Source organism: Erythrolamprus reginae, chromosome Z (genome assembly GCF_031021105.1).
Source record: "Erythrolamprus reginae isolate rEryReg1 chromosome Z, rEryReg1.hap1, whole genome shotgun sequence".
Classification (NCBI taxonomy): Eukaryota; Metazoa; Chordata; class Lepidosauria; order Squamata; family Dipsadidae; genus Erythrolamprus; species Erythrolamprus reginae.
Genome location: NC_091963.1, coordinates 96,806,394 through 96,826,375, shown reverse-complemented (window position 1 = coordinate 96,826,375; position 19,982 = coordinate 96,806,394). Strand labels below are relative to the sequence as shown.

The window sequence follows — 19,982 nt, the reverse complement described above, 5'->3', positions numbered from 1 at the left end:
TTATTTCAGTTTTGCAGGCAATAACATATGAATTTAGAAACTCTAGGTAATCCTTGACTTATGTTTGCAATTGAGCCCAAAATTTCTGACTAAACAAGATTTGACAGTCTCAAAATGGGTGAACAATACAGTCAGGTGGTAGGGAAAGCAAGTAGAATGCTTGGCTGCATAGCTAGAGGTATAACAAGCAGGAAGAGGGAGACAGGGAGAGCGATGGTGAGACCACATTTGGAATACTGTGTTCAGTTCTGGAGACCTCATCTACAAAAAGATATTGATAAAATTGAATGGGTCCAAAGATAGGCTACAAAAATGGTGGAAGGTTTGAAGCATAAAACGTATCAGGAAAGACTTAATGAACTCAATCTGTATAGTCTGGAGGACAGAAGGGAAAGGGGGGACATGAGCGAAACATTTCAATATGTTAAAGGGTTAAATAAGGTTCAGGAGGGAAGTGTTTTCAATAGGAAAGTGAACACAAGAACAAGGGGGCACGATCTGAGGTTAGTTGGGGGAAAGATTAGAAGTAATGTGAGAAAATATTATTTTACTGAAAGAATAGTAGATGCTTGGAACAAACTTCCAGCAGACATGGTTGGTAAATCCACAGTAACTGGATTTAAACATGCCTGGGATAAATATATCCATCCTAAGATAAAATACAGGAAATAGTACAAGGGCAGACTAGATGGACCGTGAGGTCTTTTTCTGCCGTCAATCTTCTATGTTTCTAAGATATTTGTTAAGTGAATTTTGCCCCATTTTATGACCTTTATTGCCATAATTTATTTTTTATTTATTCGATTTTTATTTTTATTGTTAAATGAATCACTGCAGTTGTCAAGTTAGTAATACGATTGTCAAGTAAATCTGGCTTCTCCATTAACTTTGCTGGTCAGAATTTCACATAATAACATGACGCTAGAATATTGCAGCTGTCAGAAATATGAATTTGTTGCCAAGCACTGGAATATTAATGATGTGGCCCTGAGGATGCTGCAGTGGTCATAATGTGAAAAATGATCATAAGACTCTTTTCAGTGCCGCTGTAACTTTGAAAGGTCACTAAATGAACTCTTATAAGCCGAGGACTATCTCTGCATCCTGAAATGTTATATTTTAGTTTTGTATTAATTTGACCCCCGTTTCATTTTTTAAAATTTATGCAAACTTTAGCCAGTAAATAAAACAGAAATAAAAAAGAGAAAAGCGAATCTAAATAGATACACCCAAATTAATATGTATAATAATATTTGACTTCTGATATGTAAATCAAATATAAACTTTCTAAAGAAATACAACAGTGATAGGCTGCATCTTGGTTATTTCGGTTCTTTCCATTTTCAGGATTTTTCCTTTGCAAGCTTTTCTCTGGGATGGCAGTCACCGGTGATTCAACTTTCAATCCGGAAATGTTTTTCCTAAATAAACTTGTTGTACCACCTTCCAGGTAATACTATTATTTTGCATTTTTATTATAACAGTTATATTTATGATGCCCAGTTTACCGAGAACATTTTCTAAGGATAACCAGTACAATCTGATCTATAGATATCGTCCTGTGAATTGTGTTGGAGATCAGATGTTTGCAAATGGCCAAACAGTGAATTTACAAGCTGTTATGAAGGATGCTCTTCTCATTCGGAAGCTTCTGGCCTTCATTGCTCAAGAACAAAGTCACTCGTTAGAGACAGAAAATGGAGATCTCAAGACAGTAAGACTGTTTTAATGCTTCATAATGAAAAAAATTAAGCTATTTAGTTGAAGTAATCTTGTAAAATTTTTAGACTTTATCCAGCCTTCTGAGTACAGTGATACCTCGTCTTACAAATGCCTTGTCATACAAACTTTTCAAGATACAAACCTGGGGTTTAAGATTTTTTTGCCTCTTCTTACAAACTTTTCACCTTACAAACCGCCGCCGCTGGGATGCCCCACCTCCAGACTTCCGTTGCCAACGAAGTGCCCGTTTTTGCGCTGGTGGGATTCCCCTGAGGCTCCCCTCCATGGGAAACCCCACCTCCGGACTTCCGTGTTTTTGTGATGCTGTAGGGGAATTCCAGCATCGCAAAAACAGGCGCTTCGCTGGCAATGGAAGTCCGGAGGTGGGGTTTCCCAGCGAGGGGAGCCTCAGTAAAATCGCAGCATCGCAAAAAAGCAGAGATCCGGAGGTGGGGTTTCGAGGACTTCGGTGTTTTTGCGATGCTGTGATTTCACTGATGCTCCCTTTGCTGGGAAACCCCACCTCCGGACTTCCATTGCGAGCGAAGCGCTCGTTTTTGCAATGCTGGGATTCTCCTGCTGGGATTTCCCTGCAGCATCAGTCCGGAGGTGGGGTTTCCCATAGAGGGGAGCCTCAGGAATCCCAGCAGCACAAAAACGGGCGCTTCGGCTGGCAAAAGGGGTGAATTTTGGGCTTGCACGCATTAATCGCTTTTCCATTGATTCCTATGGGAAATGTTGTTTTGTCTTACAAACTTTTCACCTTAAGAACCTCGTCCCGAAACCAATTAAGTTTGTAAGACAAGGTATCACTGTATTTCAAAAAGTAATAATGTTATTCCAAACACTGATGACAAAGCTTGGGCTTTACTTTTTCATCTTTAAGCAAAAAGATCTTGCTGAATTTCTTCAGCCATTGTTCACACTTTTTTTTTGTAATGTTAAAGCTACGAATCCTTCTCTCTCTTTTAAACTAGACTTATTCTCCCTCTCTCCCTCTCGCTGTGTAAAGCATTTTTAAACTGGATTTTTTTTCTTGTTAAATTTTTAATGTTCTGTTCTACAGATGATTGACCAGCCTTTGGAACCTCTAGACCATTCTATCTTGGCAACAATTCCTGGGCAGAGTACTGCAGATAAGCTTTATAACACTTGGATTCGTCTTCAGAGCCATGTTAATATTTTGTTTGACAGTGACATGGATAAACTAATATCTGAAAAATACCCTGGTGTACGACAGGTGAAATTTCCCAAGATGATTAAAGTTATTGATGAAGGAAGAATATGAAGTATTTTAAATATATATACCGTATATTATTTGTATTTGGATGGTGTCCTTTAGAAAAAATAATTTTGAAGGTTGTTCATATTAGTTTAGAAATGTAAACAGCAAATGTAATGTAATGAACAAATTATGTTAGGGAACAAAAAAGAGCAGTTCAATTAATGTAGAACTTTTAAATGACAAAGATATAATGGAAATGAATCAGAAGAGTCAACCTGCAGAATTTTCCTATGTAGTGTGGCACTGAAAATGTTCTTTTAGTAATCATGATCAACTACACTTTTGTAGCCTCTCTAATCCCTTTTATACTGACATGAGATGAGTAGATTGCTTTGCGATCTAGTCTTGTTTCACATATCCAAATCCAAGCCATTCATGTATTTAATTATCTTATTTATTCATTCAATCAATCAATCAATCAATCAATCAATCAATCAATCAATCAATCAATTTAGACTCCGCTTACAACATGTTAACAATAGCACTTTTTAACAGAGCCAGCATATTGCCCCCACAATCCTTAGAAGATGGAAGTCTGAGTCAACCTTGAGCCGGTGATGAGATTTGAACCGCTGACCTGCAGATCTAGCAGTCAGGTTTAGTGGCCTGCAATACTGCACTCTACCCACTGTGCCACCTCGGCTCTGTTTCAAATGCTTTGAAGTTAGAAATTGAATCTAAACCTAGTGATATGGTTCTAGTATCTAACCCTGGTTAAAATGAATTAGCATTTATATTCTCAATTAATTATGAGTTACAGACTTCCTTCAAAAATGTTTCCATATGCAGTACAATACAGTAATTGATTTGGAACACTTCTAAAATATAGGTTCCTATTGCCAAACTTTTTTCTAACTGAGAACAACTACTATTATCACACCACCCAAATACAGTGATCCCTCGAGTATCGCGAGGGTTCCGTTCCAAGACCCCTCGCGATACTCGATTTTTCGCGATCTAGGGTTGCGGAAGTAAAAACACCATCTGCGCATGCGCGGCCTTTTTTTCATGGCCGCGCATGCGCAGATGGTGGAGTTTTCCGCCGGGCAGCTGATCTGCTCCGCAGCGCGGCAGCAGCGAGGAGGCAAAGATGGGGTTTCCCCGTTGCCCACGCAAAGGGGAAACCCCATCTTCGCCTCCTCGCTGCTGCCGCGCTGCGGAGCAGATCAGCTGCCCGGCGGCCGAAGGAACCTTCCCTGGGTGCCACCCGCCGCCCACGCAAAGGGGAAACCCCAAGGCGAACTTCCGCGTTTGGCGTCAGGACTCTGGGAAGCCGTGCGGCTGTTTTAAAAGGTCGCCGCCGGCATGGGGGGCTTCCCAGCAGTCCCCCCGAACCCGGGTTGGGGGTTCGGGGGGCTGCTGGGAAGCCCCCCATGCCGGCGGCGACCTTTTAAAACAGCCGCGCGGCTTCCCAACTGAGTCCTGACGCCAAACGACAGGCGAACTTCCGCGTTTGGCGTCAGGACTCAGTTGGGAAGCCGCGCGGCTGTTTTAAAAGGTCGCCGCCGGCATGGGGGGCTTCCCAGCAGCCCCCCGAACCCGGGAAGCCCCCCATGCCGGCGGCGACCTTTTAAAACACCCGCGCGGCTTCCCAGCTGTCTCCTGAAAGCGAACGCTAAAGCGGAACTTCCCCCTTCGGCCTCGGGAGACAGCTGGGAAGCGGCACGGGTGTTTTAAAAGGTCGCAGCCGGCCTGGGGGGCTTCCCAGCAGCCCCCCGAACCCCCAACCCGGGTTCGGGGGGCTGCTGGGAAGCCCCCCATGCCGGCGGCGACCTTTTAAAACACCCGTGCCGCTTCCCAGCTGTCTCCTGAAAGCAAACGCTAAAGCGGAACTTCCCCCTTCGGCCTCGGGAGACAGCTGGGAAGCGGCGCGGGTGTTTTAAAAGGTCGCAGCCGGCCTGGGGGGCTTGCCAGCACCCCCACGAACCCGGGGGTCGGGTTCGGGGGGGTGCTAGGAAGCCCCCCATGCCGGCTGCGCCCTTTTAAAACACCCGCGCCGCTTCCCAGCTGACTCCCGAAGCCAAACGCGGAAGTGTTTTTTTTTAATTAATATTTTTTTAAAAATCGCGATATAGCCGTTTCGCGAAGATTGAGATCGCGAAACTCGAGGGATCACTGTATCACGTAAAGCAACTGATGACTTACATCAGGTTTTCTAGTAGTAAGATTGGAGTCTAGCAAAGGAATGGATGAAGCCTTTGGCCCAAAAGTCACATTTGTTATTGGTCAAACATAACGTGTGCATCTTATACATGTCACTCTTGCAAATAAACACATGTATTTGCATTCCGACACATATAAAGAGCATACATAGAAATTTTCACAAGTCCCTTCTTGTCCCTGAGATAATAGGAGCTGGATTTATTCAGGAAGGGAAAAGTAGGAAAACAACCTCTCCTGTAACCTGATTTTTGTATCAGCTGGCTAATGGGAAAAGCAAGGGAATTCTTTTCCTGCAATTAAACTGAGCGAATATTAAATTACTGATTTCTTGGAAGAGGACGCCAACAATTTATTTCTGCTTTTTAACTGATCAAAGAGAAAAGTTGGAGATTGCCTCTAACCTGCAGAAGTTGCATCTTTGGCATCCAAAAGTCATGTCACTCTTCTCATGAAAAGACATAACAAATTGAGCACATTGAATAGCCACAGAATTTCTAACAATCAGAATTGTGTTAGCTTTCATTAGTACTATCTCACCGAATTTCCACAAAGCACACATTAGTAACATTGATAACTAATTTTTATTTTACCCTCAAATCAGATAATCTGCAGTTTCATGTACTTAAAAGTAAAGTTTAAAGGAATGTCTCTGGATTTTGCTACTAGAAAGATAATATTTCAGAATCTTCAAAGTGATATGAATCTATTTATGTTTGTACCTTTTTACTGTCCTTGCTTCTAAATTTGTTGAAAGATTCTTGAGAAAAAGAATGGTCTATTTCGTAAACATATGATGGGAAAGAGAGTGGATTATGCTGCTCGGTCAGTCATTTGCCCTGACATGTACATTCAGACCAATGAAATTGGCATTCCTATGGTAAGGAAACATTTATTATTATTTCCTATTCTAATATATTCTTATTATTAAGAGAAATTTTTTTTTATCTTAAGGCTACCTGTTTCTTGTACAGTATCTCAAGATTTGTCTCCCTTATTGCAAACTATTGACAGAAATATTTAAAAAATGATAAAATGTTGAGAGAAATGCAGGCAAAAGAAGGAAATATGGGAAGGTGGGTGGCCACAACCAGAAATGAGTACAGCTGGGTGCAGTTACCATATTTATTATTATTTTATATGTTGTTATTTCATATGTTGTAAGCCGGCCTGAGTCCTTGGAGAGGAGTGGCATAAAAGTCAAGGAAATAAATAAATAAATTTAGTTACCATGTTATGTTGGTTATGCATGAGAGTCAGAGGTTTATGAAAGTTAATAATCACTAGCAATATTGAATCTAGACAGTGAAAGTGATTCCTACAAAAGAAAGATGACTGTATTTTCTTAGAGTGATGAAAATGTACACAATGGGTTTTTGGCCTCTTTTCTTCTCTTGTAGGTATTTGCTACAAGATTGACCTATCCTCAACCTGTCACTCCTTGGAATGTCCAAGAATTGAGGCAAGCAGTCATAAATGGGCCAAATGAGCACCCTGGGGCTTCCATGATTATCAATGAAGATGGGTCTCGTACAATATTGAGTACAACTAACCAAAGTCAGAGAGAAGCTATAGCTAAGCAACTCTTAACTCCTTCCACTGGAGCACCAAAACCAGGGATTAAAATTGTGAGTGGTGTCCAAATCTAGTCATCTGTATTATTTATGTTGAGTATACATGGCATGTGTATGATAGAGATGCTGACAATCCAATCCTCTATTGAGATTATAGGTAGTTCTTAACTTACAGTTCATATAGTAACCATTCAAAGTTACAATGGCATTGAAAAATGTGACTTAAGACTGTTCTTCATGTGACAATTGCAGCATCCCCATGGTCACCTGATTAAAATTAAAACACTTAGCACCTAACTTACATTTATGATGGTTGCAGTATCCCAAAGTCACATAATCAATCACTTTGTGTGAACTTCTTGCAAGCAAAGTCAATGGGAAAGCCAGATTCAGTTACAACTGTTATTGACTTAACAACTGTAGGGATTCAGTAAAGAACCATGGCAAGAAAAGTCATGAAATGGGGGGAAATTCACTGAACAAATGTTTCACTTAGCAACATAAATGTTGGGCTCAATTGTAGTCATAGATCGAGGAGTACCTCGATCTATGTTTGCTTTAGATATTTTGATTACTGTACTTAATATCTTCATTTGGAAGTGTCACTGGTTCAGGCCAGTGAAGGATTCTTCAGTCCCAGCACTATCAGTCTGTTCCTGGAGACTCCCGGAGACTGTCCGGGAACAGACTGATAGTGCTGGAACTGAAGAATCCTTCACTGGCCTGAACCAGTGACACTTCCAAATGAAGATATGCATGCTCCCGCACGTGTGAGATTCGGCTTCTGCACATGCACCAGAAGCGAAATCTCACATAAGGACACTCGCACCTGTGAGATTTTGCCATTTTTCGGCAATTTCTTTGCTTCTATGCATGCACGGAAGCAAAAAAATGTTGAAAAAACATGCCCGAATGCAGCAGGCAAGAAGGCGGCCCAGCCCACATGGGCCTCCAGTTCCTTCTCAACACAGCTGCTGCTCCTTGCCAATGCTAGGCCTAGACTTGCAATGACAGCAGCCTGCAAAGCGGGACTCAGCCGGCGCCCTCACCTGCCACCATGCCGGAAAGGGGAGGGACAGTGACACATTTGTAGGTCTGGACCGTACCTGCTTGGAAGCCTCCCGGTCCCTCAACTCCCTCCTCGAAGATTTTGGAGTAAGGATGCCTAGATAAGTAACACTACATTGAATTCTCTTTAACAATTTGGTTTGTCCATTTCATCCTTTTACTGGTCTGATGACTCCATGTGTTAAATCAAGGTTTCCTTACATTGCTTGGGAGTTCTGCGATTTGTAATGCCAGTATATCTAGGAGGCTCTTTGTCTAATAATCTGTTTATCTTTGTTATTTTTCCTTAGGCTACTGCAATTTTTAATTATCTTTGAAAGGAAATATTTATATAATTGAACTGTGTTTTTGTCAGGTGTGCCGCCATATTAAGAATGGTGATATCCTTCTGTTGAACCGACAACCCACTCTTCATAGACCCTCCATCCAAGCCCATCGAGCAAGAATCCTGCCTGGAGAGAAAGTTCTGAGGCTTCACTATGCCAACTGCAAAGCCTATAATGCCGATTTTGATGGTGATGAAATGAATGCTCATTTCCCTCAGAGTGAGCTAGGCCGAGCCGAAGCTTATGTATTGGCCTGTACAGATGAACAATATCTTGTTCCTAAGGTAAATCGATAAACATGGTATAAATCATCATTGATGATGTATGCCATTTTCCATATTTGATTTTCAGCCACTTAGTGATTTTGAAATTAATTAATGGTGGGTTTGACCACTTTTCAGTGTCAGGATGCATTAGATCTTGGCAAAGAAGTAATATGTTGGCTCTTAATAAATAATAATAATAATAATAATAATAATAATAATAATAATAATAATATAACCTGATTCAAAGAAATCCAACAAAAGGAGCAGCAGCAGGAAACTACAGGCCAATAACATGTCTACTCATTATTTTTAAAATATTGACTGTTATTATGGCTGACAGAATTAAAGATTATCTTGAGAATGACATCTTACCGGATGAATAGAAAGGCAACAAACAAAAAAGTAAGGGCACAAAAGATCAGCTTTTAATTGACAAAATGATTCTGGAGAACTACAAAAAAATGAAAAATTAATCTTCACACAACGTGGATTGACTATAAAAAAGCTTCTGACTCACTCCTACACAGTTGGATCATCAAGTGCCTAGACACTATTGGGATCTGCAAAAATGTTGGTACTTACATTAAAAACATGATGAAGCACTGGAGAACATAACTGTTTGTTGGAAATGAAACTATGGATTTGTCAATATTAAAAGAGGAATTTTCCAAGGAGACTCACTGTCACCATTGCTTCTGATCATTGCTATAATCCCGTTGTCAACAATCTTACAAAAACCAAACCTTGGTTATCAAACATCCAAGAAATCTAATAAAATTTCATATCTGCTGTACATGGATGGACCTGAAGCTGTATGGAAAAACTGAAACTGAAATCCACTCTCTGACCAACACTGTCTTTAGCACTGATATCAGCATGAAGTTTGGTTTGAACAAATGTGCCAAGAAGGGTGAAATTACTAAAAGTGTGGGCATAAACATGCCTAATGGTCAAGCCATAAAATGTCATCAGCCAGAGACCTATAAATACAGTTAGAGAAACAAAAAAGAAGTTGCTATATTTGGTAGTATGAACATTCTTGCACTCAACAATGTGTTTAACAAAACCAAAGAAAAAAGCAAAACACTACAACTAAACAAATTGCAATAGCAGCTTCTATATTCACCTCTTTTGCCATTTGTTTTCAGTGCCAAAAAGTCCAGAGTTCTTCCTTGAGTAGCCTTCAATAAGTACTTGACAATCAGATCAATAGTCAAAAATTTCTTTATGCTAGGAAAAAAATAAAAAACTTAGATAAATAACAATACCTTGAGTAATCTGAAGTTATCCATAATACTCTGTACATAGCTTGTCCCAAGAAAGCTCCATACTTTGTACATGCTCAAGAGTTATTAGCATACTACAGTAAGTCAATATATTGAGTAACTATTCATAGGCAATATTCTCTTGGGTTTTAGGAGCCATGAAAGGAGCCACTACTGAATTTACTAATGTATTTACTTGATTCTTCAGGATGGAAAACCCTTGGCAGGATTGATTCAAGACCACATGGTGTCTGGTACTAGAATGACCACGCGAGGCTGTTTCTTCACTCGAGAGCAGTATGTTGAGCTGGTGTATCAAGGACTGATGGACAAAAAAGGAAAAGTAAAACTTCTATCTCCAGCTATTATGAAACCACGATGTTTATGGACAGGAAAACAGGTAGGTTAAAAATATCTTGATTAAAACATACATATATAAATGGATTGCTTACCCAATCACCAATGCCTAGTATTTAGTGAACTTTTTATTTCCAAATACAAAAGAGTTCATTCTTCATTATGTATGTGTTTTGTATTGTTGTGTTTACACTCAATCTTGACTCTTGAGTATATTTCTTAACATTGTTCTGACTTACAGCGTTTCTCCGAAAACACAGCCTACCGTAATAATAAGCCCAACCCTAATTATTCACCCCCAAATAAGCCCAGGGGACCCCCAAATGCCGGTACAAGGGGGCACTGTGGGCTGCAGTTTGCTGGCCAGTGCAAATACTGCTCTTGCCCTTTCTGGGTGCAGCACTTCTACTTGTTGGGCTGCTTCCAAGCTGGCAGCTCCACAGCCTGCTGCTTTGGTTTTTCTCTTTTTACACCTGCTGCTGGTGCCACCATGCAAGCCCCCCATGAGGAAAAAGAGGGGAAAAGCAAAGAGAATGGCTGCAGAGCTGCCGGCTTCTGGAAGTGGCCCAGCAGGTAAAAGCGCCGTGCCCAGAAAGAGATGAGTGAAAGTAATTCTGCACTGAGAGACAGGCATGGCGGGGGCAGACGCTGCTGCTGCTCATAGAAACAAAAGAGACAAAGCGAGCGAAGTTCCGGTTGGTCCATAAGACCTTCACCCTAGGGATCAATTAGATGCTTTGCTAGGGAAATCTTTTGAAACAGCCGGGGAGCTTCTCGGCGTCCTCCCGAACCCAAACGCCAAACCCGAACTTTTGGCATTCGGGAGGCCGCCAAGAAGCCCCGCCGCCTGGCTGTCGCCTTTTGAAACAGCCGGGGGGCTTCTCAGCATTCTCCCAAACGCCGAACCCGGAAGTTCAGCAAAAGTTTGGGTTCGGCGTTCGGGTTCAGGAGAACGCCGAGGAGCCCCGCCGCCCGGCTGTCATGGGCGGAGCTTTGATGTCATGGAGACATCCTTCCTGGCCGACCGAAACGTGATTGTGCTTAGAAATTTAGTAGCTAAAACTAATTTTGATTTTTTTTGTACAGTATGTTTTTCTATTTGGAATTTTATTTCATTGGTTACTTTTCATGTTTGCTTCTCTTTTTAAAATTAAATTACCATTTGTCATCTTGAACTTGGTTACTTTTAACTTTTGAATAACTCATCTGTTCTTCCATTCTTTACTGATATTATCACCCTCCTATTCACATATTCTCCTGCTTTTCCTACTCCTATTCACCATCAAGTCTTTCATTTTTTCCTCTTATTTTGCTTCCAATTGTGGCCTTTTGAATAGATTTCACATTTTTGGTTTTCTAGTTTTCATTCTTCTATTGTATGTTTTGTAATGACTTTCTATGTTGAAATAGCACTGTTACCCCTTGTATGATTTAATATTTATGTACTCTAATAAGTGTTTTGTTCTGCTCTTTCTTCACAGATAAAAAATATGCATATAACTATAGAAATATGTCTTCCATATTTAAGTTATATTTATTTGTGTCCTGTGTTATTCCATAGGTTGTTTCTACTTTGCTATTAAATGTAATTCCAGAAGATCACATTCCACTAAATCTATCTGGGAAAGCTAAGATCAGCGGAAAAGCCTGGACAACAGCATCTGCCTGTAGAATTCACAGATCGGAGCTTGACTCTATGTGTGAATCACAGGTAGGAATCAAATACAGAAAAATATATGCTATTGGCTCTAGCCAAATGGGCTTCATGGCTATTGAAATCTATCCTAAGGGTGCCTAGGATCTTGTCTGCCATAACATGGAACTTTAGCCAAATTTGGAGAAAGGAATCATCCTTTTAATTTAATTGCTTACTAGCCAGCTAGATGAAAAATCTGTTCCGTGATTAAAATGTAATCATTGTTTCATTAATCTTTATTTTGCAGTTCTTCAAAAAAAAAATTTAAACGGAAGCATTTATTTATTTGTTTCTTTGTTTAGGCAAAGTAGAAACAGGTGTACACATCTGTATGAATGAATCTGAACAATTTCAATCTAGATGTAGGCAAGATTTAATGTTAATTTCTTTTGCATCTGACAGGTTCTTATTAGAAATGGAGAATTGCTCTGTGGGGTCTTGGATAAAGCTCAGTATGGGAGCACTGCCTATGGTTTAGTCCACTGTTGCCACGAGGTTTATGGGGGTGAAACTAGTGGAAAGTTGCTAACTGCTCTGGCTCGAATCTTCACTGCCTACCTACAGTTCTACAGGGGTTTTACAATGGGTGAGTAAAACTAATCCTTCTCATCCTTCAAACTGGGTAAGCAACATAATGCAAAAGGATAAAGAGTAGAAAGTATTAGGATAAAAAAAAACGAGGCAGAACTTTCTCTGCTAGCTTCCCACAGAGTCAGTGGGGCTCTGGTTAACCTCCCCCCCCAAAACAGACTTTCTTTGCTCGTATTCAGTATGTCCTCCTTATCATTTCACTCACTTGCACCGGTGTTCGTCTTCCTCAGTCTCTCTGTTCTTGAAACCACCAGTCCCTCCCTTCCTTTCCCAGTTCTCTGCATATGCACCATGTGCTCTTCTCTCTCATACATGCACACAACCCATATCTTCTCCTCCAGCTATTCCTGAACTTGGACTGCATTGCACCATCCCACCAACTTATGTCTGGCTTGCAGCATGTTCCCCATGATCTCTTTCATCCCATTCCTTCCCTTGACTCCCTCTGCTTCCCACTTTATGATCCTTGGTGTTTTGGTATTACGATGACAGCAATGTGGTCATATCATATCACATGTTACGGCCACATTACTTAATGACAGCAATCCCAGTCCCAATTACTGTTGTAATTTTAGGACTTACAAGATAGATCAGACTAAGCAACCAATTCCATATACAAATTTTACTTAGTTAACAACCTCTCATTTAGTGACAATTCAGAATTGTGCTGAATAAGTTGTACTCTCAGTTCTCTGCACACAAAGGATTGTGATCCAGTTGCTTAGCAACCATTGTGCTTAGGATAGTTACAGCATCTTATGTCGTGTGATTGCTGTTTGTGACCACGCCTGCCAATTTCCCAAAATTAAAGTCAATAGGGAAACAAGTGGGGAAAATCACAAGTTGCTAGGTAAGTCTACCCCAACTAGTAACAGTAATGCCATACTGAGCATCGTTGCACCCTCCCATATTTGACAGCCAGTTTCAGCCCCATCACCCTTATACCTTGCCAGCCACTGATGCATTCCTGCACACCTACTAAAGCCTTACGACCACCCGTATTCTCTTGCATCACATTTGCTATCCACATTTACAATTTACTTACGTGGCTTACTTACAATTTAACAATAATAAAAACAAAATACAGTGTTCTCTCGATTTTCGTGGGGGATGCGTTCCAAGACCGCCCGCGAAAGTCGAATTTCCGCGAAGTAGAGATGCGGAAGTAAATACACCATTTTTGGCTAGGGACAGTATCACAAGCCATCCCTTAACACTTTAAACCCCTAAATTACCATTTCCAATTCCCTTAACAACCATTTATTCACCATTATGTATAAGAGGTTTCTAAATTGGGGTTTTAAATTAACTTAAATATTGGATTTGTTTACATTGTATTATTATTGCTGTTAGCCGCACCGAGTCTGTGGAGAGGGGCGGCATACAAATCTGATTAATAAATAAAATAATAAATAAATTATTACTGGTACTCACCATTGAATAAGACACTTAGTGATCCTGATATTTATAAACATAATTATTAACAATAATTTTTTTTGTTATTTATTTGCAAAAATTATTAGTTTGGTGATGACGTATGACGTCATCGGGCGGGGGAAAACGTGGTATAGAAAAAAACCGCGAAGTCTTTTTTAATTAATATTTTTTGAAAAACCATGGTATAGGCTATTCACAAAGTTCGAACCCGCGAAAATCGAGGGAACACTGTACCTTACTTTTCTAAAACCTCATAAAAGGAGTCTTTATCTTTCTATTTTAGGAGTTGAGGATATTTTGGTCAAATATAATGCAGATCAGAAGAGGTGCAGTATCATTAAGGAAAGTAGCAACTGTGGTATAAAGGTAAGCTCATGCTTTGGAGTATGGCGGGTGAATGATCTGTCTTCGTCAAGAAAGTAGTGTTATGTTCTCTAAAAAAATATTTGAACTTTTCAGGCCATTAGAGCTGCATTTAACCTATCCGAAACCTCGTCCTGTGAAGAACTTCGAAGTAAATGGCAGGATGCCCATCTTCAGAAAGATCAGAGAGATTTTAACATGATTGATTTAAAGTTCAAAGAAGAAGTCAACTGTTGCAACAATGAGATCAACAGGGTTTGTTTTACAAATTTGAGAAATTTCACACTTCATTTTTAATATGAATTCTGGTTTTGGAAATGTTTTTAATAGGAAGTGTATGCACTTATTTCTACATGGAAATATATATATATATTCTATATCTATATATCTTGTAGGGAACTCAAGCAGTAACATAGCATCTGCTCTATGCTCTAATGAATCTGCAAAAAAACTCAAGACCTTATTACTCTGATTTAGAGAATTTTAAAGATTATATATATAAAACTGATACCAGATTTTTTTTTTCTCTGTGGACTGTTGGATACGTAGTTGGGAAAAAAAGTCATGGAACTTTGTTTTTATATAAAATAACTACAGTTATGTTTTATGGACAAAGATGAAAAGATTTGACAATACAATTTGACCCTACACTGGAGAAATATTTCGTGATAATTATAGAACTTGCTGAGATGGCCAAATTGATCTATCTGGTCAGAGAAAACAGAATTTAACTCCTTGTTTGTAAAACAGAAAGAAATGAACAGGTTTGATGATTATGTAAAATAGATTATGTAACTTTAGATAAAAAGGTAAATCTACAACTGTACTTATAACTTCCATAAAGAAGATTGACAGTCAATTCTTTATATTTTTTGTTTTCTGTTTTTCTTATATTTTCTCTTTTTTTGTAATTTAATGTTCTCTTTTTATTCTTTTTTTACCTTTGTTTCAATTTGTATTAATCTTTACTATTTTTTTAAACTTTCAATAAAATTAAAATTACATTATAAAAAATTGAAATAGGTCTGGCTGTAGTTCAGATACATGGATAATTATTATTCTATGCCTATTTGTTTATGTGATACCTAATTAGAACATATATCTCTCTCTGCTGTCCCATGATCTCTGGGTAGATTTGTCATGGCTTAGATTAACTTTTATTTTTTCTAAAAACTCTAGGTGTGTATGCCTCTTGGGCTTCACCGAAGTTTCCCAGATAATAATTTACAATTGATGGTACAATCAGGAGCCAAAGGCTCTACTGTGAATACGATGCAGGTATGTATGTATTTATTACTGGTATAAAGCCATTAAAACAGTATTTAGGAATCCATTTCTAACAGTCTGATGCTGTTTATTAGAAAATTAATCATTTATTGTTTCTTGAAAAGGTTTATCTAATTATAGCTGAGGTGTTTAACATTAATATTTATGTCTTTGTTGTTTTTCTTGCCTCTAAGATTTCTTGCTTGCTGGGCCAGATTGAATTAGAAGGTCGAAGGCCTCCTTTGATGGCATCTGGAAAATCATTGCCGTGTTTCCAGCCTTACGACTTTTCCCCCAAATCAGGAGGATTTGTAGCTAGTAGATTTCTTACTGGCATCAAGCCTTCAGTAAGTTAACACATACTGATTCCTCTTCTGTAAAATTTGTTTCTGTCATACATTATGTTTATCAAAAAATATGCAATATTCAAAGTCACTTTATTTCCTGTTTCATTGGCTTTTTAAAAGGCTAGTATGCTATTATCTGCTCATCAGGGGGAAGTGTATTTTACTCACAGAGGATCTATGTTTTCTAGGAATTCTTTTTCCATTGTATGGCTGGTAGGGAAGGTCTGGTGGATACTGCAGTTAAAACCAGCCGATCAGGATACCTTCAAAGGTAAAAATGTCTTTTAAAGTCCTTTAGATTATTATGTAGTTTCTGCCTAATTTAAGCAGCTTTAGCATAAAATACACACAAGAATAAGATACAGGATTGTGTATACTTGTATAATTCTAAATGGCTCTTCCTTCATGTTCTCAAATAGGTGTATCATAAAACATTTAGAAGGGCTGATTGTTCATTATGACATGTCTGTACGAGATAGTGATGGCAGTGTGGTTCAGTTTCTGTATGGAGAAGATGGACTGGATATCCCTAAGACACAGTACTTGCAACCCAAGCAATTTCCTTTCATTGCAGATAATCACAAGGTACATTTGGATATACTGCGAAAGTGTATTATGTTAGGTTATTATGAAAGTAAGAAATATTAGGCTATTTTAGACCTTCTCATAAAAGAATCAGAATTTTTCTTTATGGGATAAGAAAGAAATGAGAGGAAGGTATTACTTTTTCCAGAAGCTTCGTTTCTGGCATAATCCTGTCACAATAGTACTTATAAATCCTCTTTGCCTCATTAGCTTCTCCTGCAATCCTGCCTGCTTGATTGTTCGGGTTACTGGCCACAAGTTGAAATTGTATAATCTGACTTGCGTTATTGAGACTTGGTTGGATGAGGTCAGAGGTGCCCAATTGGGTTTTAAATGCTTCTCCAATCTTAACGTTAAGACTCTGGAGTGAGATGGCAATGATTCTTTGAGGAACATGTCTGTGACCTTACATCCTTCTCTGGAGGTGGCTGGATCTGAGGCCTTGTTTTGAAGTTCAGCTTCATAGATAACCAGGTTGTTGCTGGTATAAAGCACACCCTGCTGACTTCATTGCTACAGTTGTGGTTAATTCTGGGCACCTTTTGGTGCTTTGGGAAATCTGGAGTTCGAGTTGACTTCGAATTTCATGGCCTTTTGGACACTGTGTGCTTATTTCAAGTTCATAAAATTTATTCTTTACTTCAGGATAGCTGAAATGTGATCTCAAGGTAGAGGTCATAACCATGATTTCCATTTTATGGTCAGATAATTTTCTGATCATTATAAGAATAATTACTTCCATTGTGGTGAATGACTGGTTAAAGTATAGGCTGTATAGATTTTTAGTGAATACTTTTGTATCAGCACTGTGGATTCTTTTATACAGTGATACCATTGCTTTCCGGCTAAATAATTCTAACTGATACTGGTGGGAAATATACTTATACTTGTAAGCAATGGAAACTGCAGTTTTATGTTTCCAAATGTAAAATAATGCACTTGGGGAAAAGGAATCCTCAATCTGAGTATTGCATTGGCAGTTCTATGTTAGCAAAAACTTCAGAAGAGAAGGATTTAGGGGTAGTGATTTCTGACAGTCTTAAAATGGGCGAGCAGTGTGGTCGGGCAGTAAGAAAAGCAAGTAGGATGCTTGGCTGCATAGCTAGAGGTATAACAAGCAGGAAGAGGGAGATTGTGATCCCTTTATATAGAGCGCTGGTGAGACCACATTTGGAATACTGTGTTCAGTTCTGGAGACCTCACCTACAAAAAGATATTGACAAAATTGAACGGGTCCAAAGACGGGCTACAAGAATGGTGGAAGGTCTTAAGCATAAAACGTATCAGGAAAGACTTAATGAACTCAATCTGTATAGTCTGGAGGACAGAAGGAAAAGGGGGGACATGATCGAAACATTTAAATATGTTAAAGGGTTAAATAAGGTTCAGGAGGGAAGTGTTTTTAATAGGAAAATGAACACAAGAACAAGGGGACACAATCTGAAATTAGTTGGGGGAAAGATCAAAAGCAATGTGAGAAAATATTATTTCACTGAAAGAGTAGTAGATCCTTGGAACAAACTTCCAGCAGACGTGGTTGGTAAATCCACAGTAACTGAATTTAAACATGCCTGGGATAAACATATATCCATTGTAAGATAAAATACAGAAATAGTATAAGGGCAGATTAGATGGACCATGAGGTCTTTTTCTGCCGTCAGTCTTCTATGTTTCTATGTTTCTACTTAAGCTTCAAAAATTTTGATTTTATGCATTTGTTATAGGTGATACAGAAATCTAAGCATTTAGATGAAGTTATGCCAAAAATGAATCTTCAGCAAGCATCTAAGCAGTTTAAATTAGTCAAGAAATGGCAAGCAAGGCATCAGCATTCTTTGAGAAGAAAAGGAGGCTTTTTGCTGTTTTCCCAAGAAACGTTGGCTAATATAAAAGCTGAGAACTCTACAGAAGGAACACCTGTATATGGGCGAGATCCTGCAGTCCTTAAGGTTATTCCATAATTGACAAATATATCTTTCATTACTTACTGAGCTACATTGTAATATTAAAATAAATAATTTACCTGTCTCAAATGTTCACTTCTTTTTTTAATTCTGTCATCCATTACAGCTGTTAAATATGTGGTATGAGCTGAATGAAAAAACCCGCAGAAAATATCAGAAGAGGGCAGCAAAATGTCCTGATCCTAGCCTTTCAGTCTGGCGGCCAGATATTTATTTTGCATCAGTGTCTGAAACATTTGAAAATGAAGTTAAAACTTTCCTTGGAGAGTGGGATGCTCGGAATAGGCTTAACTATAGCAAATCTGAACTTTCTTCACAGAGGTAGTAATTTCATTTATTTTGATGTATTCACTCCAGTACTTCTTGTTTAGAATCAAGCATGTCACTCCTATGTTTTAGCTCTCCTGTAAGAAACATTGGATTTCTATCATAGAATAATAACATAAAATCTCATTGAGTCGAGGTTTTCAGTTTGTATCAACCCATTTATTATTAGAGCAGCTTTTTCATCTGGTAAAAAAATATTTCAGTCTCTAAACAGATTGCTCAAATCTAAAAGATTAAGGAGCTTTCTTAACAAGTACTTTTTTGCTAATTTTTTGTCAATCAAAAAGTAAGCAATTAATTTCATCTTTGCAATTGCTGTTGCTTTTTTAAGGAATAACTTTTAATGAAGAGGCTGTGATAGTTTTCTAAGTTGGAAATTAAAAAGGGATGATGCTGCATTAAATCTTGAGACAGAGAAACATGAAGATGAAGTGTGTGTTTATCCATTTTTAAAAACAAAGCAAGCAAATCTTTTTGGATGTAAGCCTAGCTAATTTCAGGTCAGGGTTAGGCTAGAGTATGAAAAACAAATTAATTAAATGAAGCATGATTTGATGTATAAACGAGGAAACAAAGCATCTTGTCCTTTGTGGATGGATGCAATTTGAACAGTATTAGAAAGTAAAATTGCAGTACTAGGTTATGGACTTGTTTCGCATAAACAGATGAAGATAATATTGTGTCTTTAGATTAAAGGAGCTGCTCTATTTAAAATGGCAACAATCACTCTGTGATCCTGGAGAAGCTGTGGGACTTCTTGCTGCTCAGAGTATTGGGGAACCCTCCACCCAGATGACCCTGAATACCTTTCACTTTGCTGGAAGGGGTGAAATGAATGTTACCCTTGGTATCCCAAGGTAAGATAGCAGCTCACTTTTTAAAAATGGTTTTACTGTTCCAGAATGCATATACAGTGGTACCTCAAGATACGAACCCCTCATCTTACGAACAACTTGTGATACGAACCCGGGGTTCAGAAAAATTTTGCCTCTTCTTACGAACTTTTTTCGAGTTACGAACCGGCGTTCGGAGACTGCTGGGAAGCCGCGCGGCTGTTTTAAAAGGTGACAGCCGGGCAGCGGGGCTTCCCAGAAGCCTCCCGAACGCCGGTTCGTAACTCGAACAAAGTTCGTAAGAAGAGGCAAAATTTTGCTGAACCCCGGGTTCGGTTCGGGAGGTTGCTGGGAAGCCCCACAGGCCGGCTGCGACCTTTTAAAACACCCGTGCCGCTTCGCAGCTGTCTCCTGAAGCCGAACGCGGAAGTTCGGCTTTAGCGTTCGGCTTCAGGAGACAGCTGGGAAGCGGCGCGGGTGTTTTAAAAGGTCGCAGCCGGCCTGGGGGGCTTGCCAGCACCTCCCGAACCCGGGTTTGGGGGGGGTGCTG

The 19,982-nt window shown here is 39.3% G+C and overlaps 1 protein-coding gene across 2 annotated transcripts in view; it reads left to right on the top strand.

Annotated features, from left to right (window-relative positions):
* Positions 1–19,982, top strand: part of POLR1A (RNA polymerase I subunit A) — a 45,554-nt gene that overhangs the window by 8,618 nt on the left and 16,954 nt on the right. For both annotated transcript variants that reach the window (XM_070727853.1, XM_070727854.1), the window contains 18 exons: positions 1,348–1,450; positions 1,552–1,714; positions 2,789–2,962; positions 5,925–6,047; positions 6,568–6,795; positions 8,165–8,419; positions 9,875–10,066; positions 11,585–11,734; positions 12,122–12,305; positions 14,031–14,113; positions 14,207–14,365; positions 15,290–15,388; positions 15,571–15,723; positions 15,912–15,994; positions 16,143–16,308; positions 18,033–18,257; positions 18,379–18,593; positions 19,289–19,456. In XM_070727853.1, coding sequence (XP_070583954.1) covers positions 1,348–1,450; positions 1,552–1,714; positions 2,789–2,962; positions 5,925–6,047; positions 6,568–6,795; positions 8,165–8,419; positions 9,875–10,066; positions 11,585–11,734; positions 12,122–12,305; positions 14,031–14,113; positions 14,207–14,365; positions 15,290–15,388; positions 15,571–15,723; positions 15,912–15,994; positions 16,143–16,308; positions 18,033–18,257; positions 18,379–18,593; positions 19,289–19,456 — 2,923 coding nt within the window. The remainder of the gene's footprint in view (positions 1–1,347; positions 1,451–1,551; positions 1,715–2,788; positions 2,963–5,924; positions 6,048–6,567; positions 6,796–8,164; positions 8,420–9,874; positions 10,067–11,584; positions 11,735–12,121; positions 12,306–14,030; positions 14,114–14,206; positions 14,366–15,289; positions 15,389–15,570; positions 15,724–15,911; positions 15,995–16,142; positions 16,309–18,032; positions 18,258–18,378; positions 18,594–19,288; positions 19,457–19,982) is intronic.